We start from the raw sequence: 19903 nt of genomic DNA, 5'->3' as shown, positions 1-19903 counted from the left end.
TCGTGTTTTGAAAAAGTTGAATAAAATAAACAAATAAATAATAAAAATCGTGCGTATAGCTCTCACTTTAGTTATCTATTTGTAATTCAAAATATTTTACATTAAAAAGAGTCCACATTGAACAGGCATCCCTAAGTTACGCTAGAAATGTTAGCCTATTTGAATACAGGCTATTAACGCCATACCACTCAAAGGACAACAAAGCCCATAAAGCATTGCGGGCGCCGTCTCCACGCTTGTCACTTGGCAGCTACAAGAAGCGTCGCGGTTGTGTGTACGTTTCCATGGGGAGAAATCACGCTCACACGCGCGCGCTCACCTTGTAAGAGCTACGTTCGTTTTATCTGAAGCTATCAGCAGGACAGCAGCCGAGGAAGGGACTAACGACCCTACATGGTGAGTTTAAAAGTGAGGGAAAAAAAAGAAGAAGGGACACACAAGAAAGAGTCTGCACAAAATGGTCGAGGAACTGTACTGTTAAGTCTGATATGTCAGCAACAAATGCCAACTCACCTTCTTTTCCCGATAAAATAGCCTGCTTAATATTTTTACATTAAGCAGTCTTAGCTTATAGCTTTAGCTTTAGAGTAAAGGTAGTTTATTCGTTTCATGGAAAGACTGCTTGGGTTGAATGCGTGTGATAGCTGTTAGTTAACCAAAAGTTAAGAATTATCTGAGTAGAAGTATTGGTTTCTTTAACACTGCCTGTAGACGTGAGTTTTTAATATCGTCGACCTTGATTAGCTTTCTAATGTCACGTGGCCTGGATACATCTTAATTCCCTTTAAATCCCTTCACAACAGATCGCCATATGCGACTGCCCCCTCCCCTTGTTTTGTTGCTTATTTTTACTCAGTGACAAAATGTGACATTGCAGTGTCACATTTTGAAGGTCTTAGTTGTATCATATATTAATATTTTTTGTAATGATTAATATGTTACAGTGGTTGCATAATGACTCCTTGAGGAAAAGTCAAATGGCCAGAGCAATTGTTTTCCAGTGTAATTAATTAGGGAGTCCCTATCGCACTAGCTATATAAAACTCTGTGTGCTTATCTCACAGCTTATTTTAAACATTCAAGCCACATTCGACAGAAAACATGTGTGATTATGATCCAGTTGCACAAACTTGCAACCTACAAAAGAAGATAGCTGTGCGTTATTTCCGAGAAGAACACGCAGTTTGTTAGTTTCATTAAAGTACACTGCTTAGCACACCTATTAGACCACCACCTGCTAATTACTAAAATAGTTTTTTATGTTTCTATAATGGTTAATCCACTATTGCAGAAACATCATTAAAGCACACACGCTTTAATTAAAATGATAATTTTAATTCTAAATTATAATGATTGTCATTATTCATTCATTTTCAATTTACTGTTTTACAGAAAAACAGGGTGAAATAGCAAAGCACATTATTATTTTTTGAGTAAGATGCCATTTACAATTACAGTTATTTACTTGCATTCATGAAGAGAAAAATTTGTTTTTAGCTTTTGTGTTATGTATGATTAATCTCTGACTTCTCAGAGAAGTCCAGTATGCCAGCTAAAATATGTTATATGTTATTTGCCTAATAAATAACAATTTTATTTTTAGGTTTTGGACAGATTTCTAAAATATTTTTGTGTTTACTTTGTTTTCTTGATGAAATGACAGGTGGTCTAATAAATTTGTTAGGCACTGTATATTAGTTGTAATTGTAAGTTTTTTGGGAGGTCTGTATGGCTGAATGTACATCAGGCCAGTGATTACGATGGCCTGTGGCGTCATTCAAATCCTCTTGCCAGGCAGGGTGCTTGGGCAAGGTAGTGGATACCGGTAAGCATGATGGTGATGTAACATCCTATTTACATCCCTGTTGGCCTAATCTGACTAGGGTTGGCTTTGTCATCTCCCTTGGGTGGTCATGTTGAAGCCTCTTGTGTGACACACACCTAATCCTACCACTGAGGGAAAAACAAGAAGTGGTCTTAGCATGTCTTTGTTTTCGCACTGTTTAAAAATCCTGGTCGACAGAGTTTTTTGGCAGGCTATTGGATTTATGTGATCTTTTGTGTTTGCGGTTGTATTTATTGCTGACAAATTTTCACGTTTTTCTGTCTCTTGGCTGTTAGTTCAACTGCGTGACCGAGATCCCTACCTTTTTACATGGATCAGTTACTGCAAAATGAGCTTTAAACTCCCAGGACTGGCTGACAAAGACAAACATTGGCCAAACTACGATCTTTTCTTTTGGGAAAAAAGAAGTGAATTCTGGCTGATGAAACAAAGACTGAACAATACTTGAAGGAAGAAGAAGGATATTTGATTGATGAATCGGCTGTGTTTTTCTACAGCCCATCTCACACAATAATAAAGTTAGCTGATAAAGAGGCTGATGAAACTGTTTTGAGTAATGATGAATCGCTACACCACCCTGAAGCAGCTGGGTGATGGCACCTATGGCAGTGTGATGATGGGAAGAAGTAATGAGTCTGGAGAGCTTGTAGCCATCAAAAGGTGAGGATGTTGCTCATTCTTTAATTTTTTGGTTGTCTCTCCCTATTCAGCCTTTATAACATATTAATATTATGAGATGTATTGTTGTGGTGTCATGCAGCCCTATATTATGTGCATATTTGATCAGCAATGAGTCTTAATAATGTCAAAATAAAATCACAATCTTGTTTGCACTATAGTAGATATATAACTAATGCTAACGTAGATCCCCTATTGCTACCAAAGAGCCCACAAAACATAGTGAAAAATCACATTTATATCAAGTGTTTGTGTATCTGTTAAAGTTTTTACATGTAGATGTTGATTTTTTATTACTTTTTTTTTTTCAAATTTGTGATGCAGAAAGAAATTGTTCCCTTTTCCATGAAATCAAAATATGACTGTTTTCATTTTACGTCACAGCCTTTTTCTTTGTTGTTCTCTTTAATGTTTGTTGTGACACTATGAAACAGATGTGCTGTAAAGCTAGAAACCCCTGACCTGCCATCACCAGGGCAAACAAACTACATTGCTTTGTTTCAGCAACATAGCAGCAGTGTTCAATAATAGATGCGAAACTGGGGACGTGCGTCCACTGGTTGATCATTTGGTTACCATGCAAGACAATACATGTGGTGACGGTGAAAGAGAGTGAAAGTAGAGGGGTGTGTTGGGTTGCTGACATTGTGGATAGATATCGGCTCATTCTGTAACTCTTATGTAATTCCAGAAGAAAGGACAAGTAATGTTGATCAGAGAACCCAAGCGTATAACAGCAGGTGTGTTGTTTTAAACAAACACACATTGGATAACAGTGAAAAAGCTGAGTAGGTCATCAGAATCAGAATATGTTTTCATTTTAATTTAAGTACAGAAAAATCATGATTAGAATATTTATCACATTTCAGTCATCACTTTTCTAAGTTACTGATGGAGATGCACAGAGGAGTCTTGTAAATGCTGTAATAAGTAATAATAATGTTTATTAATAGATATAGCCTGAAAGGATTATATATGTGATGATCTGATAATAAGATGTATACATTCCTTAATGGTCTTCCATAGAATGAAGAGGAAGTTTTATTCATGGGAGGAATGTATGAACCTAAGAGAAGTAAAGGTAAGCATGGTAATATTAATACACCTGTTTGAAGCACCTTATAACAGCATTACTCGCAGACCACTGTTACATAGATTGACCAATAGATAGATATGTTCACGCAAATGTAAATTGTCAAAATGTATAAAAGTACAATGGAAAATTAAAAGGTGGCATTCCACTACTACATTGGTAATGCATTAAGAAAATCATTGATTGAATGCACTCACTGGCCACTTGAGGTATAGTGCCTTCAAAAAAGTGCTAGAAGCATTCCTCAGAGATTTTGGTCCATATTGACATGATAGTGTCACAGATCATGCAGTCTGGCTTTTCACCTATGACCAATAATGCCCAGAGAACTGCCAAATATTTCCTCTTTCTGACCTTTCTCTGTAAACTCTGTAGATGGCTATATGGGAAACCCCCCGGAGATGAACACTTTCTGAAATACTTTCTTCCCACATTCTGATGCTCAGTCTGAACTTCAGCATTGAGTTCCTGCTATGGGACTGGCTGATTAGGTATTTGTGTTAACTATAGGCTGAACAAGTTTACCTAATAAAGTGAGCTGTGTTGAGTATAAATCAACATCTAATAGAAGCCAGGCTTACACACTTAAACGAAGCCAAGGAAGATCAATTCTTGTTATAACCATGCACCAGTGGAAGTTGCTACACTTCATCAATTAGTACAATAACTATTTTGATATCTGTATTAAAAGTGTTCTTGTTATATACGAAAATTTTCGCATTACATGAGACAGTTTTTCTTATCTTTCCAAACATGCGTCACCCCAGTCACTGAAGAAGCTGAACCACGCAAACGTGGTGAAACTAAAAGAGGTTATTAGAGAGAATGACCATCTCTACTTTGTCTTTGAGTACATGAAGGAGAACCTGTACCAGCTTATGAAGGACAGGTAAGAAAAGAAAAATCATGTTTCACAATACAAATGTTTGAAGAATTTGTTTAACACAGTTGTGTAGTGTCATTGCCAATTGGCCCACACACTGATTAACACCAGATTGATCTGATAGGCTCTAATGGTTGTTATTTAAGTCTGTCAATATCATCCTCTAAAAGATTTGTAAGTCCTCTATATCAGCGGTCCCCAACCTTTTTTGCGCCACGGACCGGTTTATGCCCCACAATATTTTCACGGACCGGCCTTTAAGGTGTCGCGGATAAATACAACAAAATAAAACTAGTACCGATACCGAAAAAAAGAAAATTTATTTATAACACACGTGAAAAGACCCAGGAAAACCGAGTTAACAATAAAAACGATAACAAAATAACACTGAAAACCGTTAAAAACCCTGAAAACCATACATATCACACCTGAGCCTCAACTCTCGCGGCCCGGTACCAAACGACTCACGGACCGGTACCGGTCTGAGGCCCAGGGGTTGGGGACCGCTGCTCTATATCAGGCTCTCTCTTGCAAACAGCTGCCACCTTCTCTGGGAGATGCCCTGATGTTTTTGCTAGTGTGAAAACCTCCTACAGTGCAAACTTTTTATTTGCAAAAGCAAATAAGTCAAAAAGACAGTTAATGTTTTAAAGCTGCTCAGATTTGTGGTCAAATATATTTATTTTACCGATTACTGTATAATGTAAGAAAGAATGGTGTTAATGTTATGTTGCTTTCATTAACTGGCTCATGGGAGGTATATCGATTTTATGTTTACAGAAAAAAATTGTTCCCTGAGTCAGTGATAAGAAACATAAGCTTTCAGATTTTGCAAGGCCTGTCGTTTATTCACAAACATGGTAGGTGTACTGTGTTTTCTTCATGACCTGAAAGCGTAAGAGAGTGTGGGTTCATACTGCAAGATTCACTGACCATTTCAACTGTCAAAGGCATGTCAATATTTAAGAATCTCACAAGCAAACAAGGTCATCATACATTAAATTATTTCAATCAACGATCAAAAACTCTTGTAGTATGTGAACCCTCCATAAATGCCTTGCTTCAACACTTGTTTTACTTACTGGTCTGTATCACTGCTGTGTAAAGAATGGATGTATGGATGACTTATATCTATGCATGCACACTAAAAAGCACTCTAAACATTTGACTCTGATTTTTTTTTAATCAGGCATGGTGTGATCAGCTAAACAAAAGAAAAAGACCCTGGTCATACAAACCTTTGCATGTTTTAATGTGCACATGTGCTTCCATATATCCAAAATGCAGACTTTTCCACTTTTCTTTCTCTTAACACTTTGATTTCTCTTCTCTTTCCTTCCTTTTCTATCTGTTTGCTGTTAGAGAGAATAAAATGTTCTCAGAGAATGAAATTAGAAACATCATGTTTCAAGTGCTGTCTGGGTTGGCTTTTGTACATAAACATGGTAAGAAGCTTTCCTTGGTCATCCTTTTACTCATTCAACAGTAGATTAACCTGTAGTTTGTGAGTTTGGGTGTATGTGATATTTAAAAACTCTTGTGACCCTTGGGTAGACCAAAAGTATTATATTGCACATGCATGTGTGTGTGCTATGTTCTCTATTGCTAAAAGGTATGTCTTTGTATTTTCTTAGTTGTTTTCTGTAGCAGCGCAGTCCAAAATGTATTTTATTATGACATCAAACTTTATAACTCCTTCAGCTATACTCGATTAATCGAGTCATTTGGTTTTGTTTTACTTAAATGGGTGTCAGTGTAAATCACATTTGGATTATATGCCATTGTTGCTACTGCATTTAAAATCTTCAATCATAGGAAAATATTTTGCATCAGCAGAGTACATTTTTAGTAACGTGACATGGACTGCCTTTTTTTCAACATTTGCACGAGTAATTTTAATATTTAATCTTACTCCAAATTACACTGTTATTGTGTGACAGCTGCAGTACTGAAGCACTGTAGCCCTGGTACTTGTATATTTAAAATGATGATGTTGAAATACATTGAGCTCTGAATACAAATGCCTGTTAATGTTACAGGTGAGGCAAACATTCACCCATTCACAAGTAGTTCTGTCTGAATTATGAATAACATTTTTATGTATTAGATTTAGAATACCAGGAAATAGTGCCAGTCTGTTGTCATGATTTGAGTGGAGTCTATTAATGTAGCTAAAAGTTTGATATAAACCTTTGTACAGGTTTCTTCCATCGAGACATGAAGCCAGAGAATTTGTTGTGCATGGGTCCAGAACTGGTCAAAATAGCAGATTTTGGACTGGCCAGAGAGATCCGCTCCAAACCTCCCTACACAGACTATGTATCAACGAGATGGTGAGAGGAATTTCCACACAGTAGTACACTTTTAAGATAGAAAAGAAAGCACTGGTTAGAGTGAGCTAAGCTAAAGTTAACATTATGGTTTTTATGCTTTCTTCATTGGACCATATGGCCATGTATTTTTACACTGACTTTTACAAGCTGTTTATCTAACTGCTCTTGACTGTCTGTCAAGGTACCGAGCTCCAGAGGTCCTGCTCAGGTCATCTACCTACAGCTCTCCCATTGACTTGTGGGCTGTGGGCTGCATCATGGCCGAATTGTACACACTCAGACCTCTTTTCCCTGGAAACAGTGAAGTAGACGAGATATTTAAGATCTGCCAAGTCCTGGGCACCGTCAAAAAGGTAAGACCAAGGTGAAAGGAGAGAGGTGAGAATGCTTGAGCTCAGTCGGTGAGCTTATTTCATGTGTTCAATCATTAATACTCTAAACTTATCAAGTGCTGAATTTAACTGAAACATTATTCCTAAAGATGAAAATCTATATTTAGTGTAGTTAAATCACAATAGTCTGTGACATCAGCCACAATTCACAATACAGTTCAGTTTTATTTACGTGGTGTTGGCTCATAACAGCCGCCACCTCAAAGTATCTGACGAGGTAAAAACCTTGCCTCAGACTTTTGCTATTTTAAACTATTAACATTTTTAAAAAAGACAAAATAAAAATGTCCAGAACAACCTTTACACAGCTGAATAATGATAATATGTAATCAACTGATTGTGTCCTCCATTAGACCGACTGGCCAGAAGGTCACCAGCTAGCAACTGCCATGAACTTTCGATTTCCTCAATGTGTGCCGACCCACCTGAAGACCCTTATTCCAAATGCCAGCAATGAGGCTATTACCCTGATGAAGGACCTGCTGCACTGGGACCCCAAAAAAAGGCCCACTGCTGCACAGGTAGGCATGTAAAGTCTTACTCCAGGCTTAATTTGCCAAAGTTCTCTTTAACAAAGACCCTTTTTAGCCTGTTGTTTAAAATTAATCTGTAACCTGTTCTCAAAAAAGCAGTTTCCATTGCAGTGCAACACTCATCACTTCATGCAGATTATCTGTATTTCCACTGCAGGGATTGCATTGTTAATCCTAAACATTTTAAATAGTCTCTAAGCCATACTTCATTCTCAGTTCTGCTGCAAAACATTTTTCCTCTCTGCATATGTGCATACACATTATGAACATTATATGCCCATCATATTGTTGACTGTAATTTACACTCCAGAGAGAAAGTTAGGCCTAACACTGTTAGAGGGAGTGACAAAGCTTTTCCATTTCTACCTAAACAGCTCCCAGGTGGGTGGTTCTGTTCAGATGCACAGATGCACATCTAATTTTAGCTCATTCAGCTCTCGTCTGATTCAGATGGTGGAAAACTGTAATTGCTGAATAAAATACACCCTATGGTACACAGGGGTGTTTCTAAAATGCCCTGGGATTTAGGTTTGGTGTGCATGTTTGCTGTCTTGTGCATGAAAACCATCCCTGCAAGTTTAAATTCTCAAGACTCAAGTTACACAATGATGTGCTTTATTTTGCTGTTTTTTTAAGTACAGACTGTGTATTATTCTTGTTTCTAGGGATATTCTTTCAGTGTAATTGAATATCCTCAGATTATTCAGAATAATAATCTGTGTTCCTTCCTCTCCTTTGCTAGGCCTTGCGTTATCCTTACTTCCAGGTGGGTCAGGTCTTGGGGCCACGCCCTCAGAGCCAGGAGGTCAAGAAAGTCCAGAACAGGCCGCTTGCTCAAAAACAGGCCTCTGAGTACAAAGTTGAACTGCAGCAGTCTTCCTCTGAGTCTAAAGCCTCCACAACCTCCTCCAGAAACCATCAACAGCCTCTGCAGCAGATCCCCTTACCCCAGGCTGAGAGTAAACCTGGAGGCCTCAGCCATGCAGTGAGTAGCTTTATTAAGTCAGATTAAATAGTTGCAAAAAAAGTTTTTAAAATAAAGTAGTCATTTTGGATTAAGTGAGTACTCTGAAAGAGCAGAAGTTCTGGTGCAGATGCAGTGGTTGAAAGTAGAACTTAATTCAGCAAGACTCATTGCCCAAACGTGACATTACTATGTTGTGCAGAAGGCGCTGGGCAGTGAGAACAATGCTGGTGGCGTCGGGACGGGTGTGCTGAAGAGCGGTCGCCGTCGCTGGGGCCAGACAGTGGCCAAGACCTCAGACAGCTGGGAGGAATCTGATCGTTCAGAAACATCCGCCTCCAACTCCAAGAAACCCAGCCTGGTGAATACAGAGGAGGAGAAGAGCCCCAAGGACCAATGTCCACAGTAAGCTTGCTATGTGCTGCTATACTATGTGCTTCAGTTTATAAATTACAGTATATATGTAAATAAATATGCAATATTGAATACATTTCATATTTATCATACATTCCACAACATCCACAGTTATATTCAGAACTTACTGTAATGCCTTGTTTTCAGACACCAGGAGCAGAAACCTCTATACTCCTTCAGTACCGTTACCAAGCTACCAAACAATGTAAAGACTGGCCAAATGGACTCTAATCTTCCAGGATCTGCGGCCCGCCAACACTATCTCAGCCAGTCTAGATACTTGCCTGGTAAGACTAATAGGTAGTCTTATCTGTATTGTTTAAAATAGGTCATTGCTTCCCTGGTTACAAATAAATAAATAAAAGTTTAAATTTTTTTTTTTATCATGGTTTGAATTATTATTATAAAATCCAATTGCTTGCATTTTAATCAGTTTTGTGAAAATAGCACTTTCTGAGGGCTAAATTTTTAATCTTGTAATTTTGTTGGCTTTAAGGCTTGATCAGCAAGAATCAGACCTCTGGAGAAAAGGAGCTGACTGGCATGACACTGCGGGACCTGTGGGAGAACTCCTCAAACACTGTAAATAAACCACTTGGTCCTATTGGGGGAGGATTATCTGTCACCAGAGCCAATGCAGGTAAAGACTGATGATGTCTAATGCAGCAGTGTTAAGAGGTTTGGCATAGTGCACAGTGGAGGGGACTCAAGTTTCCAGATTTCAGTAACACATTGAAGCAGCCCGACAGCGTGTAGATTTTTTTGTAATGTACGAAGGCAGAAAAATACAAAGCACATACAAAAAATATAATATTCAAGCATTGGGTTTGACAACAGACAACAAACCTGCTCACTCAGTAGATTAAATAATGACTACACCATGACTTGCTCTGGAAACCTGGCGGCTGTCAAATTCACCTTGTGTTACATAATACGACGGTGTCCTCTTTCTTATACTAAGGCTCTAAGTGCTGCTGATGAAGCTAATATCACCTGGTCATTAGTTATGATAAAGAGTTGGTGAGCCTAGGCATGTGCGATTTTGGAGACCTAGGACACCATAAATCAATTGTCATGTAGGCAGGCACACAGTATGCGTCCCTCGTCTTCTCTCTCTGCTGCTGTCTCTTCCTGTTACCTCGTCTCTACCTCTCCATTGCTTATTCATGAGATTAAGACTGTAGGTATAAGATCAAGTGTTCCCTAAATGGCCTGCAGCTGTAGCCCCCTCCCCCATCCATTCTCCCAGCACTGTTTGTTTTAATGCTGCTCGCCTGTTCTGCATGAAAATGTCTTATTTAGCATGAAAAGTTTTTTTTTCTTTTGAAAAAGCAAAAATACTTTCGGTTTCCCTTCTTCGCCTTTACTTTATTGTTTGTCTTTTCTCCTTTCTCTCTGATCCCATGCATCTCCTCCAACTCTACTTTTTTTGGGCCATGTGATTAGAAGATACTGCTGCAAAGTGTTTGGATAGCCCACCAGACAAAACTGTGGTCAAAGAACGAATACTGCAGAAAATTGATCTCTCCAAAGGTATTTAAGTGAGACTGGGTTTTTTTGTTGTTGTTTTGTTTTGTTTTGATTTTTTTTTTTTTTTTGCTGTATTTCGCAGCCTTGTTAGTTATTTGGAGTGCAACCTTTCTGAAGGCGGTATATAGAATAGCTTGAGGATAAAATCAAATAAACCAACAACCAGGGTGGTGGCTGATGCTGTAGCACGTTTTGGGTATTCAAACAGCCACTTTGCATGTGAAAGAAAGTGGCCTCTTAAAGCTCTGCGTGAAACTAGGGTGTAAACATGCAGGTTAACATGAGAACGAAAAACTCCAGTTGCTTAACAGAAGATAAATGATACTACAACCACAACATCTTAAGGGAACAATGAAGCTTTTGAGTAATTATGGAGATAAAAATCTCTGACTGGTGGTGGAGAGACTCGATGGTGTTCTTTGAAATGTTGAATGACAATCAATCGACCCTATTCCTCCGCTTGTGCCCCTCGTGGGTATGCGGTGGTTCCAGTATGTCACACGTGTTCACACATATAATTAGTAGTCGTAAAGCCACGTGTGAGAAGATCTGTGTTTTCAAGATCATTTTTTTGTGTTTTTTAAAAATGTTGCATTTTAGCAAATAAATCCATAAACTCAATTGCTGGTTGGACATCTGGGGTGTGCAATAATAAGATACGCAGAAATTTCAGACCTTTGGTTGAATTCTGTATTTATTTTCTTAAAGGGAACTTTGTGAGCACCAAGTACAACCTCTCTGGTGGTTACATCTCTTCATTTCAAAAGAAAGAGGTTGGCTCAGTGGGACAGAGAATCCAGCTTGCCCCCTTGGCTGGCCAGCATGCAAGTAAATAACTCTTTTTTTTTTCTATATAAACCCAACAAAATAACCTGTGAGACTTTTAGCCAGGCACTTTTAATCATTTATGTAGCTCCGAGAGAACAAAAAAATCAATCTTTCCCACATGTCTGAGAGGTTGCTCTGTTTCTCTAATCATAAACATTAATTCTGATATTATAGTTGAACTATTCTGTTGTATGATCGTCCTGTACTCTTTTCTAATTTCCTCTGTTTAAACCTGCATCACATTTACTGGGAGTATGTTTCCTTTCTTTTTCCCTTTTCTTTACTTTTAGTAAATCTTTCTTCTTCTCCTGATAATAAAAAAGACAACCCAAAATCTGCAAAACTCAAGCCCATATCCAACTCATCATTAAAAGAAACTGGTGAAGGTATTGCCATTTTCAAATAGTTGCTGTGTTTTTTTGTTTTTTTTTAAAGCATCACCTATAAAGACGCTGGTGATTAAGAGAGACATTTGTTTTCTCTAGAATATGAAGCCTGGAAGAGGAGGACAGACAGCTCTCAGATGAAGGGCAGCAGCTATTCATCAGCACTGGGAAAAAACTCCGGAAACCTCCTGACCAGAGCTCCTGCTGTGCAGCCCGTCCATGGGAGGGTCGACTGGACATCCAAATATGGCGGAAACCGGTAGTTTGGGGGAGCACATGCTACAACTACTACCGCTTGTTAGTCTTTGGCGAGCAATTGAATCCTGAGCAGGCTGCTTAATTATGCTTAGGCTCAGATATCAAGGTCGACATCCCACGTTCTTTGTTATGTTTATACAAGTAGCACCAAACTGTATGTGCATTGAATCTCTGTGTTCTGGAGATGATGGTTGCCATGATGCTTAACCAGGACCGGTATTGTCCTCAAGACAATCCCACTGCATCCTTCAGATACAGTGGGAGCCAATTTCATTGTCATTGTTTGGATTTTTTCTTCTTTTTTTTAAAGTAGGACTCCAGCACAGCAATTCAACTTTTATTTTTTAACTTTAGATTTTTTTTTTTTAAATTAATTTTCTCTAGTTTCATATAACAAAATGTCTTTAATGAATGGTTCCTGTAATGTTATGTCCTCTCTGCTTTTATTCAGCATGTAGTAGGTGACACAAAAAATCCCGAGTGTCATAAAAATACAGCAGACTCTGAAAACTGTAAGGGAACTGCAAACCTCTTTGTAATATATCAATGAGTAAGCTGAATTTTTTAAACTTTTTTTTTAAACAAATAAACAAGTTCCAAAGGTGCATTCACTGAAAAAAGACAACTATTTACTATATAAACAAGAGGGTACATTTATTTCATAAATCTACACTTTTTTTAAACAAAAGGACATAAATGGCAAATGCTGAGAGGGTGCTTCTGAAAAGAGCCACAGGAGCTGATGGGAACTGATATTTCTTCCATGATTTCAACATATTAACTTCATCAGGACTGTACAGGTTTCTGGAGCAACGCCAAGCTAAGCTTCCCCACCATCAGAGCACTGAAACAAAAGGATTACATTAGACTTCATTCAAAGAGCCAAAGTATACAGTAAAAAAAATACAGATTACTGGAAGTGTGTGTGTGTGTGTGGGGGGGGGGATAAAATCCTCTGTAAAATGTGGCTTTCTTGGCTACAATGTAGTATATAAATAGAAATGAGGACAAAATTATTAGTGCCTCGATGATATTAAACGTTTTTGTCATAATCATTTTTTTGTAAATGGAGCAAGGGATTTATTAACATAGCATTTCTAAATATACTAGCCTTCTTTAGAAACCATAAATTATTTCTATTAGCACACAATAACAGAATTATTTCAGAAAAAAATAAAAGTTACCAGGGTCAATATTAATGCTCCCCCTGACAACTGACATGTGCAATGACATGCTTTAACTCTGTAATGCTCAAAGACTGGAAGAATATCAAGTTAAAACTGAAGGTTGTCTTTTTATTTACACAGTATAAAAACTTCAACGGTTTGAGCTGTCACTTGAGAGAGCATCGTACCAAAAACAAAAGAAATCAGTTTAAACTTGCAAAAAAAAAAAAAAAGAAAAGAAAAAAAGTTGTTAATGCTCAAAAAGTAGGCGACGGATACACAAAGTTAACAAATGTCAAGAACTGGCATGAGAAATCTCATCAAGAAATTCAGAAAGAGCCACACAAGGCAGAACAAGCCTGGCAGAGGTAGGAAGCGAACGATTTCAAAGACTCTGGGAAGAAAACTAGCAAGCTGTATCTAAAGACCCCCAGAACAACTGCTGAGACACAAGTGAATGACTCAAACAAGTCTGAAATTATAGTCTTGAAGAGGACAATCGGTAGAACCCTGGTTTTGGACTAAGAAATATTTATAATAATCAAAATATTATAAATAATAATATAAAAATAGAAATAATCATTTGGCCATGGTAGTTTTTGTTTTTTGTGAAATAATTTTGTTTCTGTGTGCAAAGTAAGTAAAATAATATTCCAAAATCAAACTAAGATATTTGGAATAATACCGTCCTCATTTGTGGTACTTGATAACAAGTAATGGCTGATTGGACTTATACCAGACCTTGCTACAGCCATCAGACCAGCTGGCATGAACTTCCTCGATCCATAAAACCGCTTCCCCATGATACCAGTCAGTGCTCCTGATGCAGCTGGCAGACAGCAGGAGACGGAAAAGGTTAGTGAAGGCACTTGCAATGAAGACATTAGTTATTCAGAAACTGTTTACTTACATGCAGAACATACAGCTGCTGTATGCAGTTTAGTATGTGGGTCCACATACTAAACATTTTGAGTGTATTTTTTTTGTTCATAAGGCATAATAGAGTTATTCAATTAACATTCAAGACTGTGGCTTAAATGACACAGCAGTGTTCAAACTTTACAGCTTTTTCTGACATGATGTTTTTCATAAGCTGAGGAAAGAGGAAAGGAAAAAAAAAAAGTTTACTAACCTAGTGACACCCAAACATTTTTAGGATCATTTGAGACCTGGTAAGCTCCAAAACCTGCAAAGCCCCCAAACAGAAGCCCAGCAGCTAGGGAGGGAACACTGCCTGACAGAACAAACATACAGGAGGTCAGAACCTAGGAAAATATAAACCAACGAGACAACAGCACCAATAGTAACACTTGCTGTTACAGAAATGTGATTATTTAACTTAACTATTTTAGGTAACACATACCTGCTTTCACGTAACCAATGACTCCTCCAGATGCTACAAGCGTGGCGTATCCATATCCTACCCAATCCACAGTCATGTTGGACACCTGTCAGGGCCACAGCGTGAAGTTATGCGAGTCAACAAACACATTATTGGCGTTGCACATAGATTATTCAATTAAAACCTCCTCCTGATGTGAATCTAATTTGACCTACTGGTGTAAAAATACTTAAGGAGCTGTCCGAGTCCTGCAACACAAAGCTGTTACTGAGCATTAACGGAACCAACAGAAAAAGTGAAAACATTGTAGGAATGTTCCCGCTGTCACACACCGCAGCCGTAGTTTGTCAGCTTTTGATCAGAAGTCGTTAAAGAAAAAAGGGGCGTGTGTGTGTCTGGCTTAGTAGATAAGCCAGACTGCTTTACTGAGCCTTAGCATAAACTAGCATCACTGCTGCACCACACACTCAGAAGTTACACAATATTGCCGAAACCACTGTTAACAGTCACCCCGTAAACTTCGAAAGTAGATTAAATCTTAAGCCGCACTCTAAAACACTGACACTGTCGACTATGGAAGCTGAATTAAAATAACAATCCGACTTACAACCTTAGTCCTTAGTCGTTCAGTTTGTCCTGTCTGTCACTGACATAAACAGTGTGGTCCCTACCAACTGCAGCTTGTTCTCCACCGAGCACAATTTATTGCTGCACTGTACGTTATGCGCTCGCGGATGCCGCATGCGTAGGCTTACAGTTCTGAGCAGATCTCTTTATGTTCTGAAACACATACGGCTGCGCTTAATAATAATAATAATAATAATAATGTTTTTTTTTTATCGTTTATGTTGGTGCAAACAAACACGACCGATGACACTTAAAAGCTATTAAACTATTTTCTCTGCGGAATCACTACTGACGATTTATTGTCCTGTACTCTCCATAATAAACCGAGTCCTGCTTACTTAACGTCGTCGTATCATGTCAACCACTGAATGCACTCAATTGAGTAACCCCAACGCCACTCGGAGCTGTTTTATGATAATTGACGCCCACTAGATGGCGCCACAGGATTATATTAGGTTGTGTTTCAAGTTCAAACTGAACCCCTCACACTAAGAGCTTTTTTTCAAATAGGCATGTACTTTGATTTGCATGCATCCGAAAAAAATGGTGTCTTCTGTTGGGTGACTAAAATGATCAAGTTTAAGCTTGACAGACTGATTAAGGTTAATGAAGAAACACAGGTGAACACAAGCACTCAGCGTATTGCTCGTTAGAAATGCATTTGTAATATTTGCAAACGTTTGTATTCCTGGCAATTCGTGCAATTTCATGTAGCCTTTCCTTTAAAGCACCTGTGTTTCTGACTGGCATCGGCTCTGCAGATTTACTTCCTGGAATGCTCCCTGCTCACACATTCTCATTTGGTTTCAATTACCTGCGATATTGACTTCAATCCACCAGCCGCGCTTCCTCGCTCTTATCCAAAAGCAAGGTGGCGCTATAACACAAGTTATCTTCTTCAGAGAGCAGCGTTTCTAACGTTGGGCCCGAAACCGTCTCAATTGAAAAATATAAATAGATAAATAAATCACGAATTTTTATGAATATAACCAAGCTTGGAGATCTTCGCCAGTAGGACACATCCAGCAGGAACTAGAGCGTGGCTGTGGGAAAAGAATATTTGTTGCAAACTCAGCATTTCTACGAAATGATTTACCAACTTCATAACTTCATAACGTTTGGGGGATAGGAAAAAGTGCTCCTGTCTTTGATCGACCTTTTTTAAAGAAGAAGAAGACGTAGAAGAAGGAGGAGGAAGTCTTTCTGCCATTTCTAGCAATGAGAGAAGGACGCGTAAAATACGCACCAAGATCTGTCTGTGTATTTAGGTACACTTGATAATAACAATAATGATTATAGCAATACCACGACTACTACCACTACAACAACTAATAATAATAGTAATAATAATAATGATAATAATAAAATGTACAAGATGCCTGAGGCGCAGTCGTGGCTATCGCCTTTTAAACACAGCTGGCGGTTGGGGAACATTGCCGGAGGCCCGGTGCTGTGTGCTGCTGGTTGAAACTAAGCCCTAGACCGGCTAGATATTCAAAAGGGACCCCGCTGCAGAACAAGAGTAACCTACTCTCAGACAGCTCTGCTTTAAAACTTCACTCCTCCCTTGCGCAGAGCCCCAAACAATATTTCTGATTCCCCCTCCCCACCTTCCTCTCCTTTGTCCAGGCCTGGTAAGGTCTATATAGCTGCAGGTATTGTGTGTGCAGTTAAAATGTGTTCGCCTTTGAAGTCAAACATGAAGGCTCGTTTAAAATATTAACGCCACAAAAATCTATAGTCTCCGTGTAGAATTTTGCAATTTAGAAAAATACAAAAAACAAAACACAAAAATCGGGTTAAAGCAAAATTAACTGTATTTTTTCTTCCCCCGTTAAAAGTTTGTCCACCAGCACCAGTGTTACACTTAACGCTTATAACACGCTGTCTTTATGTGTGTGATATGATATAGTGAAAGGTAGATCAATGACGCTATCTGCCAGGGAAGTGCACCCGCGACTACGTCCATAGCAGCCAGTTTGCCTACGTGTGTGTGATGCGTATTACTTCAAAGAGGAGAAAGGGGTTTTGGACAAAAGATTTGGCCATTGTCACCCACGTCAGCGCACGTGTTGCTCTGCTTTCTGTGTGCGTGTTTCTCATGTGTGCGTGTGTACCACGGGGAGGGGGGATTGGGGGGGGTGGGGGGGTGTTGCTCATTCGCTCTTGGCCCGAGGGGTCTACATAAGTATGTATTAGAAATAAACAGTGGATAAATAAATAATGACTCTCACAATAGTATGGTAGCTTTCTGTGTAATGATGTTGGCAGTTAACCTTCAAGTTTTTTAACTTGACACAGTTTCATTTGCACTGACAATTCATGTTTTCTACCAAGCAAGACAAATCAGAGAAGAAAAGGAACGGAAAGGTTAACAAATATGTCCTTTTTAGTTTTATGCCAGGTGAAGACAAATATAACCTTTATAATTATATATATATTTATATTCGCTTTGTCCCAAGCAGTTTCCCGTATTTTCTCATATGGAACCTTTATTACTATTATTATTTTAAAAAGCACATCTTAGTTAATCACACTGTTTGTACGCACAGTAAACCAAATTATTATTTGATGAAAAATCATATAAAATCCTATTTTTTTTTTTTGTCAAAACATGAAATGGACATTTTTATTCAAAACTGATCTTTTAAAAATATATTATTACAGATGTATGTATATTGTTGGGGTGTGTTGTGTCTGCATCAATCACGTTAAATAGCCTAAATAATATCCATACTTTCAGCTCGTCACTTGTGAACGCTGTTGTTTTAAAAACTAATTAACTGTGACAGCTCAGACCTATTCAACACACAGACACAGACAAGCTGTTTCTTTTTTCTTCCCAGGTGCTCGCCACTCTCCGGTCCACACCCGGAGCAGTGCGCATGCGTCGCCAGGTGGCTCCACATATGGCCAGGTGAAGCGATTCCGGCCCAGGTAAAGGTTTACTTTTGCGAACGAAGGCTTAATGAAATAGACGCGCCGTCGGATCGGACCAAAACAAACCGCCAAAGGAAGCAGAGGATAAAGAATGTCAATTATGGGCAAAATGATGGAATGGCAGGTATGTATTGTTTACCTTAAGAAAAAGAAAACGGCTGCAAAAAGGGTGGGAAAAATACATAAAAACAGTCAAAGTATCGACTTGTTGGATGAGGCTGCATGGACGCTATGAAATCCTGTAGTAAAGAGAGGCGGCACAGTTCTGTAGAGGCTCCTGGATTTGATCACACTGGAGATATTTTGGAGTCTTTTGCGGGGAGCTATAGCCTGAAATGTGGAATTAACCATATTTTTTTTGTTGTTGTTGTTTTTATTCTGAATGTCTGAAGGTATGGATCGTTTGTTGCAAGGACATAGTGCGCGTTTCAGACACACTGTGAAATCCACATTTGTTTCATCATAAGTTAGACATGTATGGAAACAGACTTGATGTGCTTTGTTAGAGGTGGAGCGATTAGAAAACACAGCCCGTGCTCGAACCATGTAGTTAGGCTTTAAAGTAGAAAAAACAAAAACAAAGAATAACAATGATAAACTTTTCATGTGCTTTGCAGCTGTTCCAATTTTGCATGGCGTGAGCATGTCACAGTGGACTTTCTGTACAGTCTCATTTTTAAAAAACGATCTGGGCTTGACTCAAAAGTATGGCCTCGGCTTGTGGATGCGTTGGGGATTTAAGAGAAGACCTGAGATGTTTGGTTAAAGAGAAACACTCCAGTTTCAGGCGAGCAGGCCAGGTCTCTTTGCACGGATGCATTGCTGTCGTTGACAGCGGCTCCACGTTCATTAATAACAACTGTTTGTTACAAAAAAAAAAGTTGGGGGGGGGGGTCTCCGTCCCACCAAAAATACCAAACAGGCTTTTAAAAGGGGGACAACGCCTTAAAGCGCCGTGGACCTGTCTGCTGACCCACGACCTGGTGAGGTGAAGGCTCGACCGGCGACAGGACAGAGCCAGGCTCCCCCAGCCGCTCATTCAAATGAAACAAGGCCACGTTGTTGTGTTAATTATTGACACCAACCCCACCTCCCTCCCCCCTCCTCAACTCCCTCACAAGCCCTGCCAACCTTACAGGTAGCCAGTGGACCTGTAGAGCAGCTTTGAATAACGCACCCTTTTTAACATCACACTGAAAGAATGGCCTCTCGAGGTCTCAATAGGATTAAAATAACACTTTGGGAGGTTTTTTTTTTTGGTTTAGTTTTTTTTGCAGACAAAAAGAATCAGGGTTGGCCCCACGGTGTGTGTGATGGGCTGTTTTTACATCAAATTTAAAGTTATCAAGAGGTGGATAGAAGGGAGTTCAGTTTAGACAAAAAAAGTCACAGAAAAATATATTTGACAATTTGTTAAAAATATACAATTTCTGGGGGATTCTTTAGGATGTGCACTTTTCCATCCTCCCAAATATGAAATCAAAATGATTGTAGAAAGTGTCCCAGGTGCAAGCAGGTCCCCATGCATGACCGTACCCTCCCTTCCTCTCAATAAAAAAAAAAAAAACACACACACACACACACACACACCTCATTGAACAGTAAAAATAATAACCGTGTGTAGCATCTTGTTGCTTTTTCAGTCTTTACCTGTAATGCTGTCCATTGGTGTTGTGTGAGCAGATGGGGG

At 38.9% G+C, this 19903-nt stretch overlaps 2 protein-coding genes across 8 annotated transcripts; one reads left to right on the top strand and one right to left on the bottom strand.

The window, feature by feature from the left end:
• Positions 1 to 259: 259 nt before the first annotated feature.
• mak (male germ cell-associated kinase) lies at positions 260 to 13081 on the top strand. Of its 5 annotated transcripts, none has more exons than XM_084939037.1 (16): positions 260 to 396; positions 2122 to 2506; positions 3551 to 3605; positions 4385 to 4506; positions 5863 to 5945; positions 6701 to 6833; positions 7015 to 7186; positions 7579 to 7746; positions 8501 to 8743; positions 8925 to 9127; positions 9284 to 9423; positions 9633 to 9776; positions 10586 to 10669; positions 11375 to 11494; positions 11785 to 11880; positions 11980 to 13081. In XM_084939037.1, the coding sequence occupies exons 2-16, from the start codon at positions 2403 to 2405 to the stop codon at positions 12141 to 12143; spliced, it is 2031 nt and encodes a 676-aa protein (XP_084795163.1). In that variant the 5' UTR covers positions 260 to 396; positions 2122 to 2402; the 3' UTR covers positions 12144 to 13081. The 5 variants fall into 5 exon arrangements, with proteins under 5 accessions (XP_084795163.1, XP_084795161.1, XP_084795162.1 ...); XM_084939035.1 differs by having other exon boundaries at positions 10583 to 10669; XM_084939036.1 differs by lacking the exon at positions 5863 to 5945 and adding an exon at positions 5281 to 5360 and having other exon boundaries at positions 10583 to 10669.
• On the bottom strand, positions 12767 to 15371 carry tmem14ca (transmembrane protein 14Ca). 3 transcript variants are annotated; one of them, XM_084939041.1, is made up of 5 exons: positions 15254 to 15371; positions 14668 to 14752; positions 14437 to 14538; positions 14046 to 14133; positions 12767 to 12982 (listed from the first exon to the last, which is right to left on the bottom strand). In XM_084939041.1, the coding sequence occupies exons 2-5, from the start codon at positions 14741 to 14743 to the stop codon at positions 12925 to 12927; spliced, it is 324 nt and encodes a 107-aa protein (XP_084795167.1). In that variant the 5' UTR covers positions 14744 to 14752; positions 15254 to 15371; the 3' UTR covers positions 12767 to 12924. The 3 variants fall into 3 exon arrangements, with proteins under 3 accessions (XP_084795167.1, XP_084795168.1, XP_084795166.1); XM_084939042.1 differs by having other exon boundaries at positions 15257 to 15361; XM_084939040.1 differs by lacking the exon at positions 15254 to 15371 and adding an exon at positions 14862 to 15247.
• Positions 15372 to 19903: the final 4532 nt, after the last annotated feature.

The sequence above is a fragment of the Perissodus microlepis genome, chromosome 9, assembly GCF_051167445.1.
Source record: "Perissodus microlepis isolate ML-2025 ecotype Zambia chromosome 9, ASM5116744v1, whole genome shotgun sequence".
In the NCBI taxonomy this organism is placed as follows: Eukaryota; Metazoa; Chordata; class Actinopteri; order Cichliformes; family Cichlidae; genus Perissodus; species Perissodus microlepis.
Note: the sequence above shows the minus strand (reverse complement) of the source record. Positions and strands in the feature narration are given on the sequence as shown.